This window comes from Syngnathus leptorhynchus, chromosome 4 (genome assembly GCF_054491065.1).
Source record: "Syngnathus leptorhynchus isolate UIUO chromosome 4, UIUO_Slep, whole genome shotgun sequence".
NCBI classification, from domain to species: domain Eukaryota; kingdom Metazoa; phylum Chordata; class Actinopteri; order Syngnathiformes; family Syngnathidae; genus Syngnathus; species Syngnathus leptorhynchus.
Window position 1 is genome coordinate 15,817,528 of NC_141198.1, and position 16,771 is coordinate 15,834,298.

At 44.4% G+C, this 16,771-nt stretch overlaps 3 protein-coding genes across 4 annotated transcripts; 2 read left to right on the forward strand and 1 right to left on the reverse strand.

Moving 5' to 3' along the window:
* Positions 1-153: 153 nt before the first annotated feature.
* On the forward strand, positions 154-2,993 carry rnmt (RNA (guanine-7-) methyltransferase). Its single transcript, XM_085909310.1, has 3 exons — positions 154-402; positions 719-1,274; positions 1,370-2,993. Exons 1-3 carry the CDS (start codon positions 200-202, stop codon positions 1,709-1,711), a joined length of 1,101 nt encoding a protein of 366 aa, XP_085765436.1. The 5' UTR covers positions 154-199; the 3' UTR covers positions 1,712-2,993.
* hs3st1l2 (heparan sulfate (glucosamine) 3-O-sulfotransferase 1-like 2) lies at positions 2,085-4,110 on the reverse strand. The gene is made up of 2 exons (XM_085909329.1): positions 3,901-4,110; positions 2,085-3,748 (listed from the first exon to the last, which is right to left on the reverse strand). The coding sequence occupies exons 1-2, from the start codon at positions 4,108-4,110 to the stop codon at positions 3,083-3,085; spliced, it is 876 nt and encodes a 291-aa protein (XP_085765455.1). The 3' UTR covers positions 2,085-3,082.
* A 6,217-nt stretch (positions 4,111-10,327) lies between these two features.
* LOC147058448 (protein transport protein Sec24C) lies at positions 10,328-16,711 on the forward strand. Of its 2 annotated transcripts, none has more exons than XM_085909208.1 (18): positions 10,328-10,479; positions 10,624-10,919; positions 11,062-11,118; positions 11,187-11,298; positions 11,528-11,655; positions 11,787-11,922; positions 12,128-12,237; positions 12,541-12,653; positions 12,728-12,901; positions 13,113-13,308; positions 13,445-13,612; positions 13,757-13,853; positions 13,921-14,072; positions 14,206-14,344; positions 14,760-15,067; positions 15,185-15,376; positions 15,845-15,934; positions 16,012-16,711. In XM_085909208.1, the coding sequence occupies exons 2-18, from the start codon at positions 10,674-10,676 to the stop codon at positions 16,150-16,152; spliced, it is 2,559 nt and encodes an 852-aa protein (XP_085765334.1). In that variant the 5' UTR covers positions 10,328-10,479; positions 10,624-10,673; the 3' UTR covers positions 16,153-16,711. The 2 variants fall into 2 exon arrangements, with proteins under 2 accessions (XP_085765334.1, XP_085765335.1); XM_085909209.1 differs by having other exon boundaries at positions 12,761-12,901.
* Positions 16,712-16,771: the final 60 nt, after the last annotated feature.

Sequence of the window (16,771 nt, forward strand, 5' to 3'; positions counted from 1 at the left end):
TAATAAAAGAGGACGATTCTCCTGTTAGAGAATACAATTGACTCTTGCAATATATGCATTCTAAATTTTTACTAAAATGAACTTGATTTACAACCTATTAAAAAAAGACCACTTGGACCCCGGATGTACGCGTGCTTTAAACCCGGAAGTAGTATTACGCGCATGCGCCTTTGTCTGTATACACACAAGCGTAACAAACATGGACGCTCTCGGCGACGGCACAAAGAAGACGAGTTGCTGCGACGAGGACGATGAATCCCCCTTGAAGAAGCAGTTGAAGGTCCAGTTGGACCACAACACAAATGTGGCCAACCACTACAACCGGCTCCAAGAGACCGGACTGGCCGCGCGTAGCCAAAGCCGCATCTTCTTCATGCGGAATTTCAACAATTGGATGAAAAGGTCTGCGTCATCTTTTGCATCGGTCACTGTTTACTTTTTAATAACAAAAGATTGCTAAATTGTTCAACCCACGAAACACCTTGAAATAAAAGTTGGAAGTCTTTTGGCTAATATGCATCTTTTGATCCAAAACACAAATGTTTTCAGTGTACAACAAAAACAATGGAGGCTCCTATTCCATTTTCTGGAGGGGATTGTCTTTTTTTTAAATCTTCCATTTAATTCCTCATTAGAATTTCCTAAAACGGTCTAAAACCAGAACCCACCATATCGTTGCTGTGAGAATCTATTGATCTATCTGTCTATCCATTCATAGCGTCCTCATCGGCGAGACAGTGGAGAAGTTGCGAGACGACGGCCAACACCGGCGCCTCTCCGTGCTCGACTTGGGCTGCGGCAAAGGCGGCGACCTGCTCAAGTGGCGCAAGGGCGGCATCGACCACCTGGTGTGCGTCGACATCGCCGGCGTGTCGGTGGAGCAGTGCCGTAGTCGCTACGAGGACATGAAGCGGAAGAACCACAGGGACGAGGGCATGTTCAGCGCCCAGTTCATCACGGCGGATTGCACAAAGGAGCTCCTTGCCAACAAGTTGGACCGGCCCGACTTGAAGTTCGACATCTGCAGCTGCCAGTTTGTGTACCACTACTCATTTGAGAGCGAGGCCAAGGCTGACGTGATGCTGAGGAACGCCTGCGAGCGCCTCAAGCCGGGTGGATTCTTCATCGGAACCACCCCGGACGCCTACGAGCTGGTCAAGCGCCTGGAGGCGTCTGACTCGCTCTCCTTCGGCAATGACGTGTACCGGGTGACTTTCGATGGCAAAGGCAACTACCCGCTCTTTGGATGTCAGTACCACTTCAACCTGGAGCAGGTATGCCCCCCCCCCCCCCCCCCCCCCCACAGAAAAACGACTTGTACTTAATCGGTTAGGTCCTCGACTGTACTATTTTTAATTTTTTTTTGTAGGTGGTGGATGTCCCAGAGTTCCTGGTCTACTTCCCTTTGATGGAGCACATGGCATCGCGTTACGGCATGCGACTGGTGACCAAGCAGCGCTTCTCCGAATTCTACCAAGAGAAGGTCAAGTTGAGCCATCACCGCAATCTCATGATGAAGATGCTATCGCTGGAGGAGTTCCCGGGCGAACGCAGCGAGGGTCCGCCGTCCGAGGACCAGGACGAGTACCGGCACGCCCGCGAGCACTGCGACCGTGCGGGTAACGCCCGGATCCGTTTGGGTACGCTCAGCAGGTCTGAGTGGGAAGCCACCAGTATCTACCTGGTGTTCGTCTTCCAGAAGATGTCCTGATGGAGGTATGGTAACTCCCAGAATGCACACTTTGAGGAACTGACCCATACGGACAGCCGTTCATGACATGGAGAGGAAAAAAAAAATGGTGGTGTCAATACAGAAAGATTGTACATAAAAAAAAAACAACTGAATTTTTGCTGACTAATTACTCATTCCCGACCTTGAATAAGGCATCAAGTGTTCAAAATGCTGATTCATATTGTGGCCACAGTTTATTTTTTTTCCTCCATGTCATTTCTAGGGGATCCGTTGACCCAAGCTCTATATTCTTCATTTTTCTCATCACTGCTGCTTTGAGAAACCGCCTGTATACTTCAGTTTCATACGTCTTCTGATTAATAGACGCTCTTTAAGTGGACATTGATTATTATTATTTTTTTTAATATACAAATAGTTGGGACTGTGATGTGCCTGTCCGCACATCAAAATGTAAAATAACAGAAGCAAGTAAATGTTTTGTTGTCTTTGAGTGAGACAATCGGATTTTTCATCAGTTTTGAGCAATATGAAAAGCATGATTATTGGAATTTAAAATATGCTTTTGTGAATACAACTATTAAAGTAAAACAAATGAAAGGATGGCATTGAAAATTCTGTATTGAAACATTTTGGTGGGGCTTAATTGAGCGTCGACAACAATAAAGTCGCCCCGAGATGATGATCAATGAAAATGTATTTGATTCGATAAAGACAACACAAAAAACTAGTCGCAATACATTTAGGGTGAATCTAAAAAATGATATTTACACTTAACATTCAAACAACACAAATGCTTTGCTAATCCAAACATCTTGTAAATGTTCAATCTGTCATTTTGATTTACATAGAAAAGTTCATAGTGCAAGAGTTATTTTGACATTAATAATCCAAGTTTTTTTTGGGGGGGGGATCGTAAGGTTTTTAAACTCAGTTAGCTTCCACCGGCATCTTTTTTTTTTTTTTTTTTTTTTTTGCTTCTTGTTAGCCACACATTTTCTTTTACCCCACCTGTGTTGGCATGCTTGAATTATTTTAAATGAACACCAATTGGCTAGCAACACCAACTCTTGGTGTGCTTTTCTAAACATGCTCCAGCCGTGTCGTCGTGTTTTCAACAAATGCTAGTTGTGTTGTTGTTTTTGAATTCCAACCACATTTTTTTTGCATGTAAGAAAATGCTAATTGTGTTGTCATGTTGTCAAGCATTAGCTGCCTAATCATTTTTATCTCAAATTCCAGCTGCCTTTTTACTTCTTTTTTTTATTATTAAATGCTAATTGTTATGATTATTATTTTTAAATATCCATGGAGGCACCAGCATGATTATTAAGTCACTTCCTTCATCTTGTTCTTTTTGGGTCAATGACACGCAGGGTGGAATGTGTGTCCTCAGCACCAGGAGAAAGTTCTGCCCACCATGTTGAAGAACAAGCGGTTTGGCTCCGCCAAGTATCGGCAGAGCTTCCTGAAGGCGAGTCCACCGAGAGGCGCGTGAGGCCGTCCTTTGGACTGGTCCAGGCACTTTTCCCGTCCGGCCTCCAGGAGGCAGTAGAACCCCTTGGTGCTGTTGTAGCGGAAGTTCTCCGGGCCGATGCGGGCCGGTAGCCCCAGGAAGCGTTCAGCCCGTCTCAGCTCGGGGTAGGGGTCGCGGACCAGGGCGTCTCCATCCACCACGTGAATCTGTTCCCTGGAGAAGACCTCCAGCCAGCGGGCCAGGTGCCTGTGGTAGAGGCTCCTCTGGAGGGCCTTGTAGCCGGCGTCCACCTGGCCCTCGTGGAGTAGAAGCTCCTCCAGACGTTGGTAGGGCTTTTGGCGGGCCAGACGGTTGTGCAGGACCTGCGTGTAGTCGGACACCAGCCTCTCGGCCGGGTCACGCACAATCAATAGCAGGCGAGTGCCGGGGTTCATGGCCCGGATCCGAGACGGAACCTGGGGCGCGGCAAAGTAGCCGGGGGTCTTCTCCAACGTCAACTGACCGGTCCTGGTGAAGGGCATCTGGGAGCGGTACCAGGCGAGGCCTCGCTTGTAGTGATCCTCCACGTTGAAGTAGTGCACCTTTTGGCAGGGAGAGGGCGCTGCTTAGTTATGGACACTTTCGTCAAACCCAGTGGCAATACTTTCATACATTAAGTAAATGCTAGCTGCCTTCTCACTACCATCTCCTCAAACAAAATGTTTTTTGTTTTTTTTTTGCTTTTACAATATACCTCTGCCTTTGCCACTTCTACATCGGGGTGCAGGTTGAGCATCTCTAGAAGAGCTCTGGTTCCTCCTTTTCGCACGCCAATGATGATGGCGTCAGGCAACCTCTGCATGCCGCTCCCGTTGTTGGAGGCTGGAGAGATGACGTCACCGGGAGAGCTCCAACCAACGGCCAAGCGAACAGACAGCAGCAGTACCGGTAGTGTCCACAGCATGGCGACAAACACATCGGTCGGCGCAAAGCTCGGTTGCTCAGGTGAGCTGAAAGAAAAACTAAGACGAAAAGTTCATGTTTACATTCTTGTTGGACTGGATTTGAGAGAACAAATGTTACTCGTCATATTTCTATTTTTTAACATGCTAGTTGAGTCGCCGTTTAGAAATTCCAGTCGTGTTCTTTTTTAGATGTGTCAGCTTTTTAAACGAATGCTTGGGTGTTGCTGCGCTATTTTTTTTTTTTTTTCAAATGCTAGGTGCGGTATCACTTTTTTTTTTAAAGAACTCATCACCTTTCTCCAGCTTCCTGTTGTTGTTATTAATTATCATACAAGTGTAATGTGGATGTTCTCTCAAAAGAGAAACACGACCTGGTTCCACAGCTAATTGCATCTTTGGGGAACAGCCCCCCCCCCCCATGAAACCTTCTGGCCCGTCCCTGATGAGGCGCCGTTGGCGTCATGTTGCAATATTTGCCCAGTCTGTGTGCTGTACCCGTGAATTTTCCACCTTCAGATGTATTATCAGAGCAGTTAAAAAAAAAAAAAAATCCCCACCTTTTCACTGTAGCCGAATCCAAAGTACAAAGCCAGAAAGACACCCCAAACAATTTTGCAATTTTTCTTCTCAATTTTTCCTCACTACATCTTTTTCCCCTCCAAAATAATTTTTCCCCACTCAGCGGGGCGTCCTCAAAAGCACAGCAGCCCTCCCAACCCGACGTACCCCCCCTTCAACCAAACACAGGCCCACCCTCCCTTTCTTTCTCCTCCTTGAGCTAGCAGAGCATGCTAAGATCTGGGTCAACCGTATCAAAAGCCAAACAACGGCAATTCTTAGTGCCGCTTTCATTTTCACGCATACAAAAGCACACTCAGCCGTTTGTAACAGTAGTGCCGTTACATAGCTCATCGTTTTGACCAAAGTGAAACAGTCTACTGGCAAATAAATGATCATTTTTTACTTGAGCCAATGCCCCAGAAATGATGATGATGATGATGATGAAAAAACTCAAATGATTGATTGATTTGTTTTTGCTTAAGCATGCAAGTTAGACTAATTATTTAGCTCAATTGAAGATAAAAAAAATAAGATTTTTTTTAGATACAGTCAATTTTGCTGAATGGTAAGTCCACCCTGATCATCACGTGTGTTCACGTTTCCATCACCCTTTGGCGCACTTATTGATTGAAATTTCCAATTAACACACAACTATGTGTGTGTTCTCTCACATGGATTATCAGGGTCCTGACATACATTTTTAGGGGAGGCTTATGAAGTATTTTTTTTGGGAGGGGTCGGGGGGGGTCATCAGTTTCGGGGTGATGGATGCCATCGATGCAGTGGTCGCGTGCTGGCTTATGTTTTTGGGGCAGGGGGTCTGGAAGCACGGCGAGCGGACAGATGGAAGGGAGGAGGGCTGCGGGGGGGGGGGGGGGGGACGTACGTGTCTGGTCAATATCATCATGGACCAGCGAGCTCAATATTGTCAGGGTCAGGGTTGGATGTTTATCTGGGTTAAATACTGCACACGTAAGGAGACTGCTGAAGGTTTGCCTCCGTCCTCAGGTGTGTTTTGGATGCGTGCTGTTCAACTTTCCATGGAAACCGGTTCACAAGTGGCCCACCTGGGCGGCACAACCCAGGGGAAAGATCGGGAAAGCCAAATTAATAGAAAGGCAAAAGACTTCCTTTTCGTTGGTTCGGTAGTAATCGGGATTACACACAAAAAAACGGACAGAATTTATTTTTAGGAAGTGCAACAAGTGAAAATTGAAATAGAAATGAGAGCAGAAAATTGTAATTTTTTTTTTTTTTAAACTTTGCTTAGACAATGGTAAGATTCCATTTTTTTTCTCAAAATAGATTCTGAATTTCCAGGCAATACAACTATCCTTCTTGGATTAAAATTTTATTTTTGGGAAAAATTACTATGTTGTACTTGAGATTCCAATAATTTTCTAAGAACATAGTTTTATGATTTACACAAATCTGACTGTTGGAATACAATTATAGAATTATCCCTGACAAATTCGGACTTTATTGGAGTACAGTTTTACAATTAATGATTTAAATACTTAAAAATACTGTGTACCATAACTCTAAGACCAAAGTAATCTTTCATATTTGATCGTAATGGTATTCCCATAGGTTTATGAATGTATCTTGACAAATTCTGACTTGTAAGATTACTATGAAAAGAAAAAAGGGGAGAAATTTTATTCTTTCCAAATAAAATACATCAATGTCATAAGATAAAGGGAACTGAATCACTGCTCAAATTTTAACAAACCACCGCGTCTGAAGAAAAACCAATTCATCAGACTGAAGGTGTGACTGATGGGGGAAAAATAAAACTTCAAGTGATGTTTATATATGAAACCTAAATTACCCAAATTGAACGATTCAATCCATTAAATAACAAGGAATTACGTAATAAATTTCATTTTCTTGGGTTTGAATTGGCCAAAATATTGATGTGAACTTTATCGATATATTTAAAAAGCTGAACTTGAACTCCACGATTGGGCAACAATCCCGCAAAACTGCATTTCCATTAACACAACAAACTCAACCATGCCAATATAGAGAACCCAGAGAATATAAAAGGCAACCAAAGTACATATTAAGAACACAGCTCCCAATAAGCACAACATTATTGTTATTAAAGTCAGCTTGAAGGTCTTACTTGAGTCTTCTTGCATGCGCTCCTCTGCTTTTTGCTTTTTTGCTTCGCGCCTCACCTCTCGTCACTGGAGCCAAGGTTGCGTGTGCGCGCAAGCGGCAAATGGAGCGACTTTGCTTTGTGCCGCCACCGACTTGCTGAGCGTGCGATGCTGCCACTGACTGGGATGCAGGGAGCGTGCACGCGCGCGCACACGCACGCACGCACACACACGCCTCGGGGAAGCCCCCCCCCCCCCCGCCTTTCCTCCGTTCTACCTTGTCTTTCATTTCCGTCACATCAGCTCATTTATTTTCCCGTCAAGATGATTCCCAGTTTTTAACCTTTTTTTCTCTTTACACACCCGCGCACGCCCCCTCCTCTTCCTCCTCCAGTCTGCTGGGGCGAGTCCCTTCTATCATAAATAAGTTAAGAGTGCGTCAGAACAAAACAACACAAAGGCACAGAAAAAAAATTGTGGATTAGCAACTGCCTCTCACTTCATTTTTTTTTTATTTTTGGTCTTATATCAAGAAAAAACAGAGATGTCTCCTTAATGCAACCACAATTTTCAGATTTATTTGAATGGAACTGCCTTTTTTTTTTTAGATCAGCGTTTAGCAGCCTTAATGGAGCCATGGTATGCATTTTACATTTGAAAAAAAAATGTCACAAAAAGTGCATGAACAAATTATGCGTTGGAACCTAGATTTAGTAGGTATGGGTTTTCTGTTAAATCTGATCGTCTATTAAATTGAAATTTATTTATTTTTGTCATGACCTAAAAACAAACGCACAATACTACTGTACTGTGCCTCGAAGGTGACATGGGAAAAAAAAATGGTGTTCCCTCGCAAAGATTGGCGTTATCTTGCAAAGTTAAATTCAATCGAACATTTTTTTTTAATGTGATTTGTTAATTCTAACCACAGCAACATTCTCAGTTTTATAAGCGTGTGCAAACACATCTAATTTGTTTTACCCTTGAAAGTATTTTTTTTCAACTGAGTTGGAGAGGTTATAGGTCATGTTCTTGGTGGATTATTTTTTTTATTGTGTGTGATTTATCTTGACTTCAATGTTATTCGGACATACGCCTGACACTTGAACGGGGGTGTGTAGACTTTTTCTATTCATTGTTATGATATAGATGGGTGAATGAGTGGCATTTGACGGGTTCCCCATAATGCTGGCAGCGATTGTGCTGAATTTCCGTTCCGCACCCCCAAAAGCCACAAAAGCCCACCATGGACTGAAACGCGCCCTTGTACGACGTCTATTTGGGACACTGGGAAGGTTTTCTTTCCAAACTAGAAAGCGAAACCCCCTTCAAGTTTCTCGACGGGTGGCGGGATCCCCGGGAGACGTTCCAGCGTCCCCCCTTTCTTCTCGTTTCCCTCTCTCGAGTCGAAAAATGTCTCCGTCTTTGACGACACGTTGGCACACCTCCTATGTCCTTGGTCGACAAAACAATTAGGTGCCGGCTCGGCCCCCCGCCGGGCCATGCAAGGGGGATGTTTTTGCAGAATAAGCGTGGGTAATTTGCTCCAAACCGGCAGCCCCTTTTACTTTTTCTTGGGGAGCTGAGCGGGAGGAGATAAAGACACAATGAAATGGTGCGAGATGCTCGCATAGGCTCATTACACGCTTGTCAGGGGGGGTTTCTCGCCGCCTTTGCTGACGCTCACTAGCTTTGCTGTCTGTTTTTATTTGCTTCTCATGGCAACTTATTGATTTGATATTTTGGACCCTCTTCAAATGGCTTGTTATTGTCCTCAGGCTATTTTGAGAGCTTTGCCATACTCACGCACTTGCTAGCTCTAATAAGAAAAAAAAAATACATTGAAAAATAACCAGCCCTCAAAGTTGATTTATTTGAGCTTGGTGAAATTTGGTGGGGATGGTCATCATGAGTAGACCAACAAAAAAGTCTCAAGAAGCTGTGACCAACAAGAAAGAGCGAAGCTGCCATGAAGCACACATTTTTGTACCAAAGTCTGTTTCCCGTCGCAACATAAAATTTTGCTGGCATGTCCATGCGGAGTCGACCTACAAAAAGTCTCAAGGAGTCATGTCTGAAAACAGAAAAATTCATGTCATGGGATCAACATGGCATCTCTTTTAAACTCTGTGACTTGATTCTTTAGTTTGGTCAATAAAAGCCATCCTTCAGAAAGTATTTTTGTATGCACACATATTTATATGCATACTGGTTGTATATTGTGCATTTGTAAACAACAAATCCAATTGCTTAGCCCTCTAGACATGAAATTTGTAGGTGACGTCCACACTGGGGTTTCCATTCTAGTGGTGCCACGTGGCCAGAGTGTGAGCAGCAGGTCAAGTGTGAACATTGGGTTAATAATTTAGTGTGTGTTGGGTGGGCAAGCACTCGGCAGTAGAAGGAACCAATGAAGAATGAATGAATGGTCTCCCCAGTGGAAAACATTAATTTGAATATTCTTTTTTTTTTTATCCATTACAGAAGGGGCAGTCAGTATAAATAGAATTTTATTTTTCAAATGTTATGATGTTTTTAAGCAGCTCTTGCTCTAAAATGTATCAGACAAGAAAATACTGTATTTAAATACACAATTAACATCCATAATGATCTTTCTTGTAGATCTAAATGCAGCGCCATTACGGCCAGTTGCATCATGGAACCACTGTGAGTCCTTCGCCGGATTGACTGATACACACGCGACCAATTCTACAGCGTCCAGGCAATCTGCAAAAGGTACGCAAGTCGGCGTGTGATCATTTTTGCCTGGTCCTGACTGTTTGGGATTAGTCGTTGCTTTTATTGTGTTTTTTTTTTTTTCTTCCAATTCAGCCGGTTCCCCGATCAGCAAGCACAAGTGGAACGACTGTGAGGTCGCCGCCGTGGAGAAACACATGATGTCCCTCATCTGAAATCACAAAGTCCCACAGAAGCTTGACTGTCTCTGCTGTCTTGACGCCGAGCCCCGAGCGCTGAGCAGGCGTTCCTGGAAAGGCGTCAAGGACTATGTGAGGAACCGGATCACCGCCCTCAAAAGACAAGACAAGTCCTCAAAGCACTGATGACTTTGACACTCTTATTCTTTGTTTACAAACTGATTATTGTTTTCTATTTTCAATTCTATGCTCACTGTCAGTCCTTCAAAAGCTATCCGAACTACAATTAAATAACATAGGCCAACATTTTGTTGTAAATCAGAGAAGTCAACTTTTTTTAGCTGAATTTTTTTTTAGGAGCCGTAAAACAGCTGATTGGACTGGAACATTCACTGGAATCCTAAAATGTGTTTTAAAACAATGGATATTTTAAATATTCTGCTGCATTACATTTATAACTAAGATGATCGCATTTTTTTTAAGTTGACTAAATGAATAGATAAATATTTTGAAGTCGAGCAATTCGACAACAAGTGTTTTCTTTGAATTTTTACAATTACAATTTCTGTTTTCATTTTACTGCGAAAGGAATCCCGGAAACGCTTCGCAGTGCTGTTAGCTGCCTTGGATGCTGGCATTGGCATGCGAACCTCCTGTCCTAGCTTCTCGCCGCCCTCCTGTAACGCAATTGGCCAACTTTTCTCTTATTTGAATGGTGAGGTTTATTCCAGTTGACCAAATTCCCCTTCTGAGGCCGTTTGAGTTGTTACCGGAGGTGAAAATAATTCCCGCACATAATGGCTGCGACTTCCGCCCGTATCAAAAGGTACGATATCTTATTAGCCTGTAAAATACAAGTCTTCCGCCACTGTTTCTTTATTTTTATATGATTTTTTTCAAGATGTTCTTCGTTTGGTCTTCTGATATTTTTTCTATCCAAAAGCGTAAAATATTTTTGATACAAATTTAGGTACCGCTTCTGGTGAAAATTGGGCCAATCAGAGTGAGGTATGGTATCCGATGGACGATCGTGCAGCCAATCAGAGCCCGCTGTGGGCACGCCACTGTAGTTCCCCCACAGCTTCCGAGCTCGGACGTCTCTGCAGTCCTCTACCCGACTTGATGCGTCTGAACTTGGGCTCGCCTTCCGAGCAGCCACTGCCATGTCCTTTCGCTGGACAGGCCTCACAATGGACGCCCCCTGGTGGTCACCCGGCAGGATTTTCCCCTGTCATCACGCACCCCTACGCGGATGGACCCCAGCAGGTTGGCAGAGCTGTTACCTTCCTAAAATACTCAATAAATAATATATTCATCATCATCATGAACTTTTTTTTTAATTAAATTGTGGATGGGGGTGAATATTGTTACATTTGTACAATTTTAAAATTGTGTTTCCATTGTACAGATATCTCCAAATTCAGAGTCGCGATATGGACTGGACCCAGGGCTGCTTCCCAGTGCAGTAAAGTTTTTTTTTTAATTAGACTAAACATTTTGATAATTTGCACGCTCATCCGTAACTGGGTTTAGGTCAAAGTGATGGCGGACGACAGAGCGGAGTGGGAAGGCAAGGTTTTTATCTCTGAGTCTTTTGGCCCTCCACCTCCTCTGCCAACCACTTCCTGCATCGTGGAGGATGGAGGTAATAACGTTAACTTGCTTCACTTCCCGTTGACATCAGTGGTTAGGGCACAACAGGGTTCTTTATAGAAATCACACAATTCAAAATTTGGACATGCCTGCATACTGAAAACTCCTAAAAATGACAGCTTTAAAGGAAAAAAAAAACAATTGTGCCACGAGCGACGAACCAAAGCGCCATCCTTAAAAGTAATGTACCTGAGTGTGTGACAATGTCATTGTCTATTCAGGCAACGCTAGCCCCCGTGCCATCCGTTCCACCACATACTGCTTGCCCCAGGATGGTCCCACCGCCCTTCTGGCCCGGCTGCCTCTAGCCACTCTAGTCACGCCTTTGGCCAGACAAAACCCATTGGAGGTAAGTTTTTCCACTTCCATTTTTGTGAATTTTCTCTAACTATCTTGTCAGTTTAAATGGCGCATGTCGAGTTGGATTATAATGATACAAAGAAATACTTCAACGCAGCTTCACTGACATCTCGCTTCCAGAAGCCTCTTCCGGTCGTCCTGGACGACACGTGCATCTCGGGATGTCGTTGCTGCGGCGCTTCCATGTGCGTTGCCATGAGTTGGCAGGATTGCGGCCAAAGGTTCCGCTGCCCGTTTTGTGATAAGCTGACCGAAGGTAAGCCGCATAAAGTCCGACAGCGCTACCTTGACTTACGAGTGTCCCAACTTAAGAGTTCTTCGGGTTCAAATAGAAATGAAGTGGTTCGCGACACAAAGCAAACGAAATTTCTCGCAAGCTCACTAGTTGGGGCTCTCGTAAGCCAAGGGTACCGCTGTATCGAGGCTGTATGTCCTCCAAGCAGTGTTTCTTTGTCCTGCAGTGCCGTGGCAACATTACCAGCCCACCGACGGGGTGGACGGGCTCCGGCCTGATCGGGAGCAGAGGCCCGAACTCCACATGGGGTCCTACGAAGTCCTCCATGCTGTCAAGGTCACTTAAGTTTAGTTTGGTTGGCACGTCAGTCAAGAAGAGAGTCGCAAAATGTCTCAAAAGATGCGAGAGGTCCGCTATTTAGTTTGAAGTAACCATTAAAGGAATATTTTTCCACTTTTCCTCCATTTCCAGTTTGCCTAATCTATAAATGTTTTACAATTGTTACTAAAATTGGAAGCTCATACAGTATATGTGTCAAATGGGTAACTTTCAATTATGATCAATAAACCATTACTAATGATTATTTTATAGATGCAAAATTGCTAATAATAAAGATACAATTTCAATTTTTGGTCACAGGGTGAGGCAGCGGCGCTACTTCTGGCCATCGACGTGTCTGCGGCAGCGCTACGAGACGGCCATTTGGACTTTGTGACGCAACAAATACACACTCTCCTCGCTTCACTCGACAAGTAAAACACACTCACAACAAGCGTATCTCAACACAATCATGCTAAAACACACTTTCACCTCCAATTTGCCCAAGAAACGTCCGCGTGGGCCTGCTGACATATGACAGCAGAATCCAGCTGTACGACCTCAGCCCCACCCTGTCCCGCCCGCACATGCTGGTCATGGCGGAAACGTTGGATGAGATGCAATTTCCAGTCAGGGAGGGGCTAGTACTCCCCCTAAGGGACTGCATGGACAATGTCTCCAGGTAAAAAAAAAAAAAAAAGAAATAAAGTCATGTCAAATATATATTTTTTTACTAATACTGATAATAGTACTATTTCAAATACCAATGTAGGCTAACATAGCAAGTAAACAACAAATGTAGAGAAAGTGCTGAGGCTGTCACTTTCCCTGTTTTGCTAAATGGCTTCGAATAATAATTGATTAAATGCTAACGTTTGTGTGCTGTTGTGCAGCGTGTTGCAACACATTTCCCAGTTGAGTCCGGACGGTGACGACTCGCCAGGCGTCCCGGCAGAGCTTCCGTTCAAAGCAGGTCTGGCCGTCCTTCAGATGCTAGCCTGTCCCGGCAAGTTGCTTGTCTTCCACTCGGCTCCGCTGGTAGAGATGGAACTATCCTCAGCTGGCTTCTTTGGGACCAGCAAGTCAAAAGTAAGGCAAGAACCATTTTGATTTATGGCATTGTAGTCAAGATGTCGCTCAAATCTCTTCGTCCACTGTTGTGTATTTGATCTTGCTCGGGATTTAAAATATACACTCCCAGGTGTATCGTTGCTTCTCCTCACAGTCCATCTTCCAGCCGCCGGAGGGAGCCATCTCATTGGCAGAGGCGTGTGTCCGTCAGGGCTGCGGCGTTCATCTGTTTGTCCTCTCCTCGCAAGATGTGGGCGGAGCTTGGCCGGGTCATGTTCCTTATTTGACGGGCGGCGCGCTTTATTCCTACAACCACCTGCAGGTACTGCAACAGCTACCTATCGAATGCTAACATTCTAGCAGTTGCTATGCTAACATACGGCAAGCTGGTCCGTGTTGAAGTACTATGAAAACATACAAAGATGCTAACAACTGTTGCTAGGCTAATACGTGTGTTCATCTATAGGGGGATTTGGACCGGGAGCGCTTTAGCCGTGATCTAAATCGCGTTGTGGCGGCAAATGTCAGCTACAAGGCGGATCTTAGCTTGTTTGTTAGCAAAGGTGAGATGTTGAACCTCAGTCGTGCACAATCCCTTACAAAATACCTACAATGAAACATTGTTGCCAGGCATGCGTGTGTCCGGCTGCTACGGACTCTTCGTGCCCAGACCGAGCCCTAACCAGGTCGCTATGGCAACGATAGACTGCCGGACGATGCTGGCTGTGGAGCTGGCGCACGACAGCGCCGCTCTGGATGAGAGTCGGGGCGTCGCTATACAGGTGTGGCAGACTTGTTGTTCTTTTGCTCCCCCCCCCCCCCAAAAAAAAGGACCCACAGGGTATGATTTGTTTTTTCCCCCCCAGGTTTAGCTAACACTATTGTTTTTCTTTCACCTTTTCTGTGCGTTGCTAGGCAGTCCTGGCGTACAACACTCCGACGGGGGAGCGGCGATCCAGGGTGCATACACTAATGTTGCGATGCTCACGCCACCTCCAAGACACGTTCTGCCAATACCAGGCACAGACATTGCTGGCCTTCTACTGCAAGAAGAGTAAGAAAGATGCACAAAAGCAGCGATGACTAAAGAGAGACAATGTGCCAGCTGTGGTTTTAAAAGTTTGGAGAAATAGGATCAAATTCAGAGATTCACAAACTAGTCTGATATAATAATTACCGGGGCCCAACCAATTCATCGGCGTTATTAACTGTTTTGAAATCAGCAAAAATGTACAATATTTTTTTTTAAATGTATGTCAACACATTACAACATACTAAGTCAAAAATGAGGACCTTCAAACATCGCCCCCTCCCCCCACATCATTTTTTCTCTCTCTCGTAAACTAATATTAAATGTTATTAAAATTAATAAATATTAAATCCTTTCTCTTGTTGCAAGCGTTTTGTAACCAAAAATGTTTCTTTGTTACATCGTCTATAAACACCTTGTGTGTTCTCTACGTTTTCAGTGTATTGTGCAGCTTTGGAGCGTCCCCTGCAGGATCTACGTGAGGAGCTCCAGAGGGACCTGACGGAGGCGTTGGCATCCTACCGCCGTCACGGCTGCTCCTCTTCGACATGGGCGTCGTCCGGTCAGCTGGTTCTCCCTCGGGGGCTGCGAGCGCTACCCGTCTACGTCAACAGTTTGAGGAAAAGTGACGTCCTACTACCCGGCCTGCGTACCTCCGTGCACAGTCGGCTGGGTTTGCGTTGCCGGGCGCTCGGCTTGGACGCAGCTGCCTGCGTCACGCACTTCTACCCGATGCTGATCCCTCTGGTATGCACACGTACAAAAAAAAAAAAAAAAAAATCATGATGGACTCATCAAATGCTAAACTCACTTGCTGCTCCTTGCTGAAGTCACAATTGGAACCTCATCATTTCATTGCTTCAGCCACTGTCGCACATCACAAATGTGAAGGAGGAGGGGGCTCTACGCTGTTCGGCCATGAGCCTGCATCCGGGTGGGATGTATTTGCTGCACACCTCCCACACCCTCCTGCTGTGGGTGGGAGCCCACGTCTCAGCAAGCACCTTGGCAGAGCTTTTCAACGTGGGATGCTTGGCGTCCCTGCCCTCTGGAGAGGTAACCTGTTTTGTCTGTTCACAAAGTGATTTGTTTTGTACTGAATGGGAGAAACTTTTTTTCTCTTTTTAAACTACTCTATGTAAAATGGTGTAAAATGGAGCCTGAAAATTATTCAAATGACCCAAAAGTAAATGGCTCAAACCAAAATGGTGGACTTTCAGTGTGTCGACAAGCATGGCTTATTGAGCCTTTTTTTTTGTGGGTCTACTCATGATGGTCATATTTACCAAATTTTATGTTGCTACGTGAAACTATCTATCTGTGGAACAAGTTTGTGGCTGAAGTGAGCTGACCAAATGACCATTTCTAATCAAAAATTGTTCTTTGCCTTTGTGAGATTTTTTTGTGTTGGCTACCAAATTTAGCGTTTGGATCTGAAAGTGTCTTCTGGAGTCAATTTTTGTCAAATTCCCCGGAGCCTCCCAAAAGCTCACTCGTTTTTTTTCCTGTGTTGTGTTCATCCAGACCAAGCTGCCAGTTCTGGACACCCCCTTGTCGGTCATGGTTCGAACCCTACTGGACGCGCTGGACTTGGAGGTCGCGTGCTTCCGGCAGGTCAGCTCGCAACTAAATACTGCACCGCGTCACTCAAATATGTTTTAACATTGCGTGGAAATGGGCTGTTCACACAGCTGCTCCTGGTAAAGCAGGGTGATGCCGGTGAGGAGCTCCTGCAGCGCCACCTGGTGGAGGACAAGAGCCCCAATGGCGGCGCGTCCTACGCTGACTTTCTCTACCACTTGCATGTCAACTCTGTGCGCATGCTGCACTGACCCCCCACACACAGTACAAGCCTTGTTTAATTACTTATTTATTTATTATTAATTCACTGGTTTGAGTTAAACGCAAGACTCTGGAGAACAGGCTTGGCTGGGAGTTACTTCTGTTATTTTTTTTACATGTAATTATAGTTCACACTTGGTGCATAAACAATTCTGGGATTTCTTTTTTACTTTTTTTGGTAGCTGTCATTCTAAGCTTGAACACTAGAAGCTACCAGAGAGCTACGCTGCAAAGCCAGGAAACGGGTGCAATTACCTTTCAAAATAACGTTAGTGCAGCCCATAACTACCCCACCCACTATGAACTAAAATCTTCAAAAAACAAAAATCAATATTCAATATGTGTTTCCTTTGAAAAATGTGGGGAAATAACAATTTCATTAAGTTAAAAAAGTAATTGAGGGTGGGGATTACCAACACCAACTTTTGGATCATTCTGGATAAAATGAGAAATGATGTATCCAGAAATGAAACATTATCATTTTTATTATAACTATAACAAGACCTTTGTTGAAGATCAGGATTTAAAAAAAAAAGTTTAAAGAAAAAATAAAACATACACCTGAAAACATGGAAATACTCTTATTTTGACATTTTGTAAGACAGAACC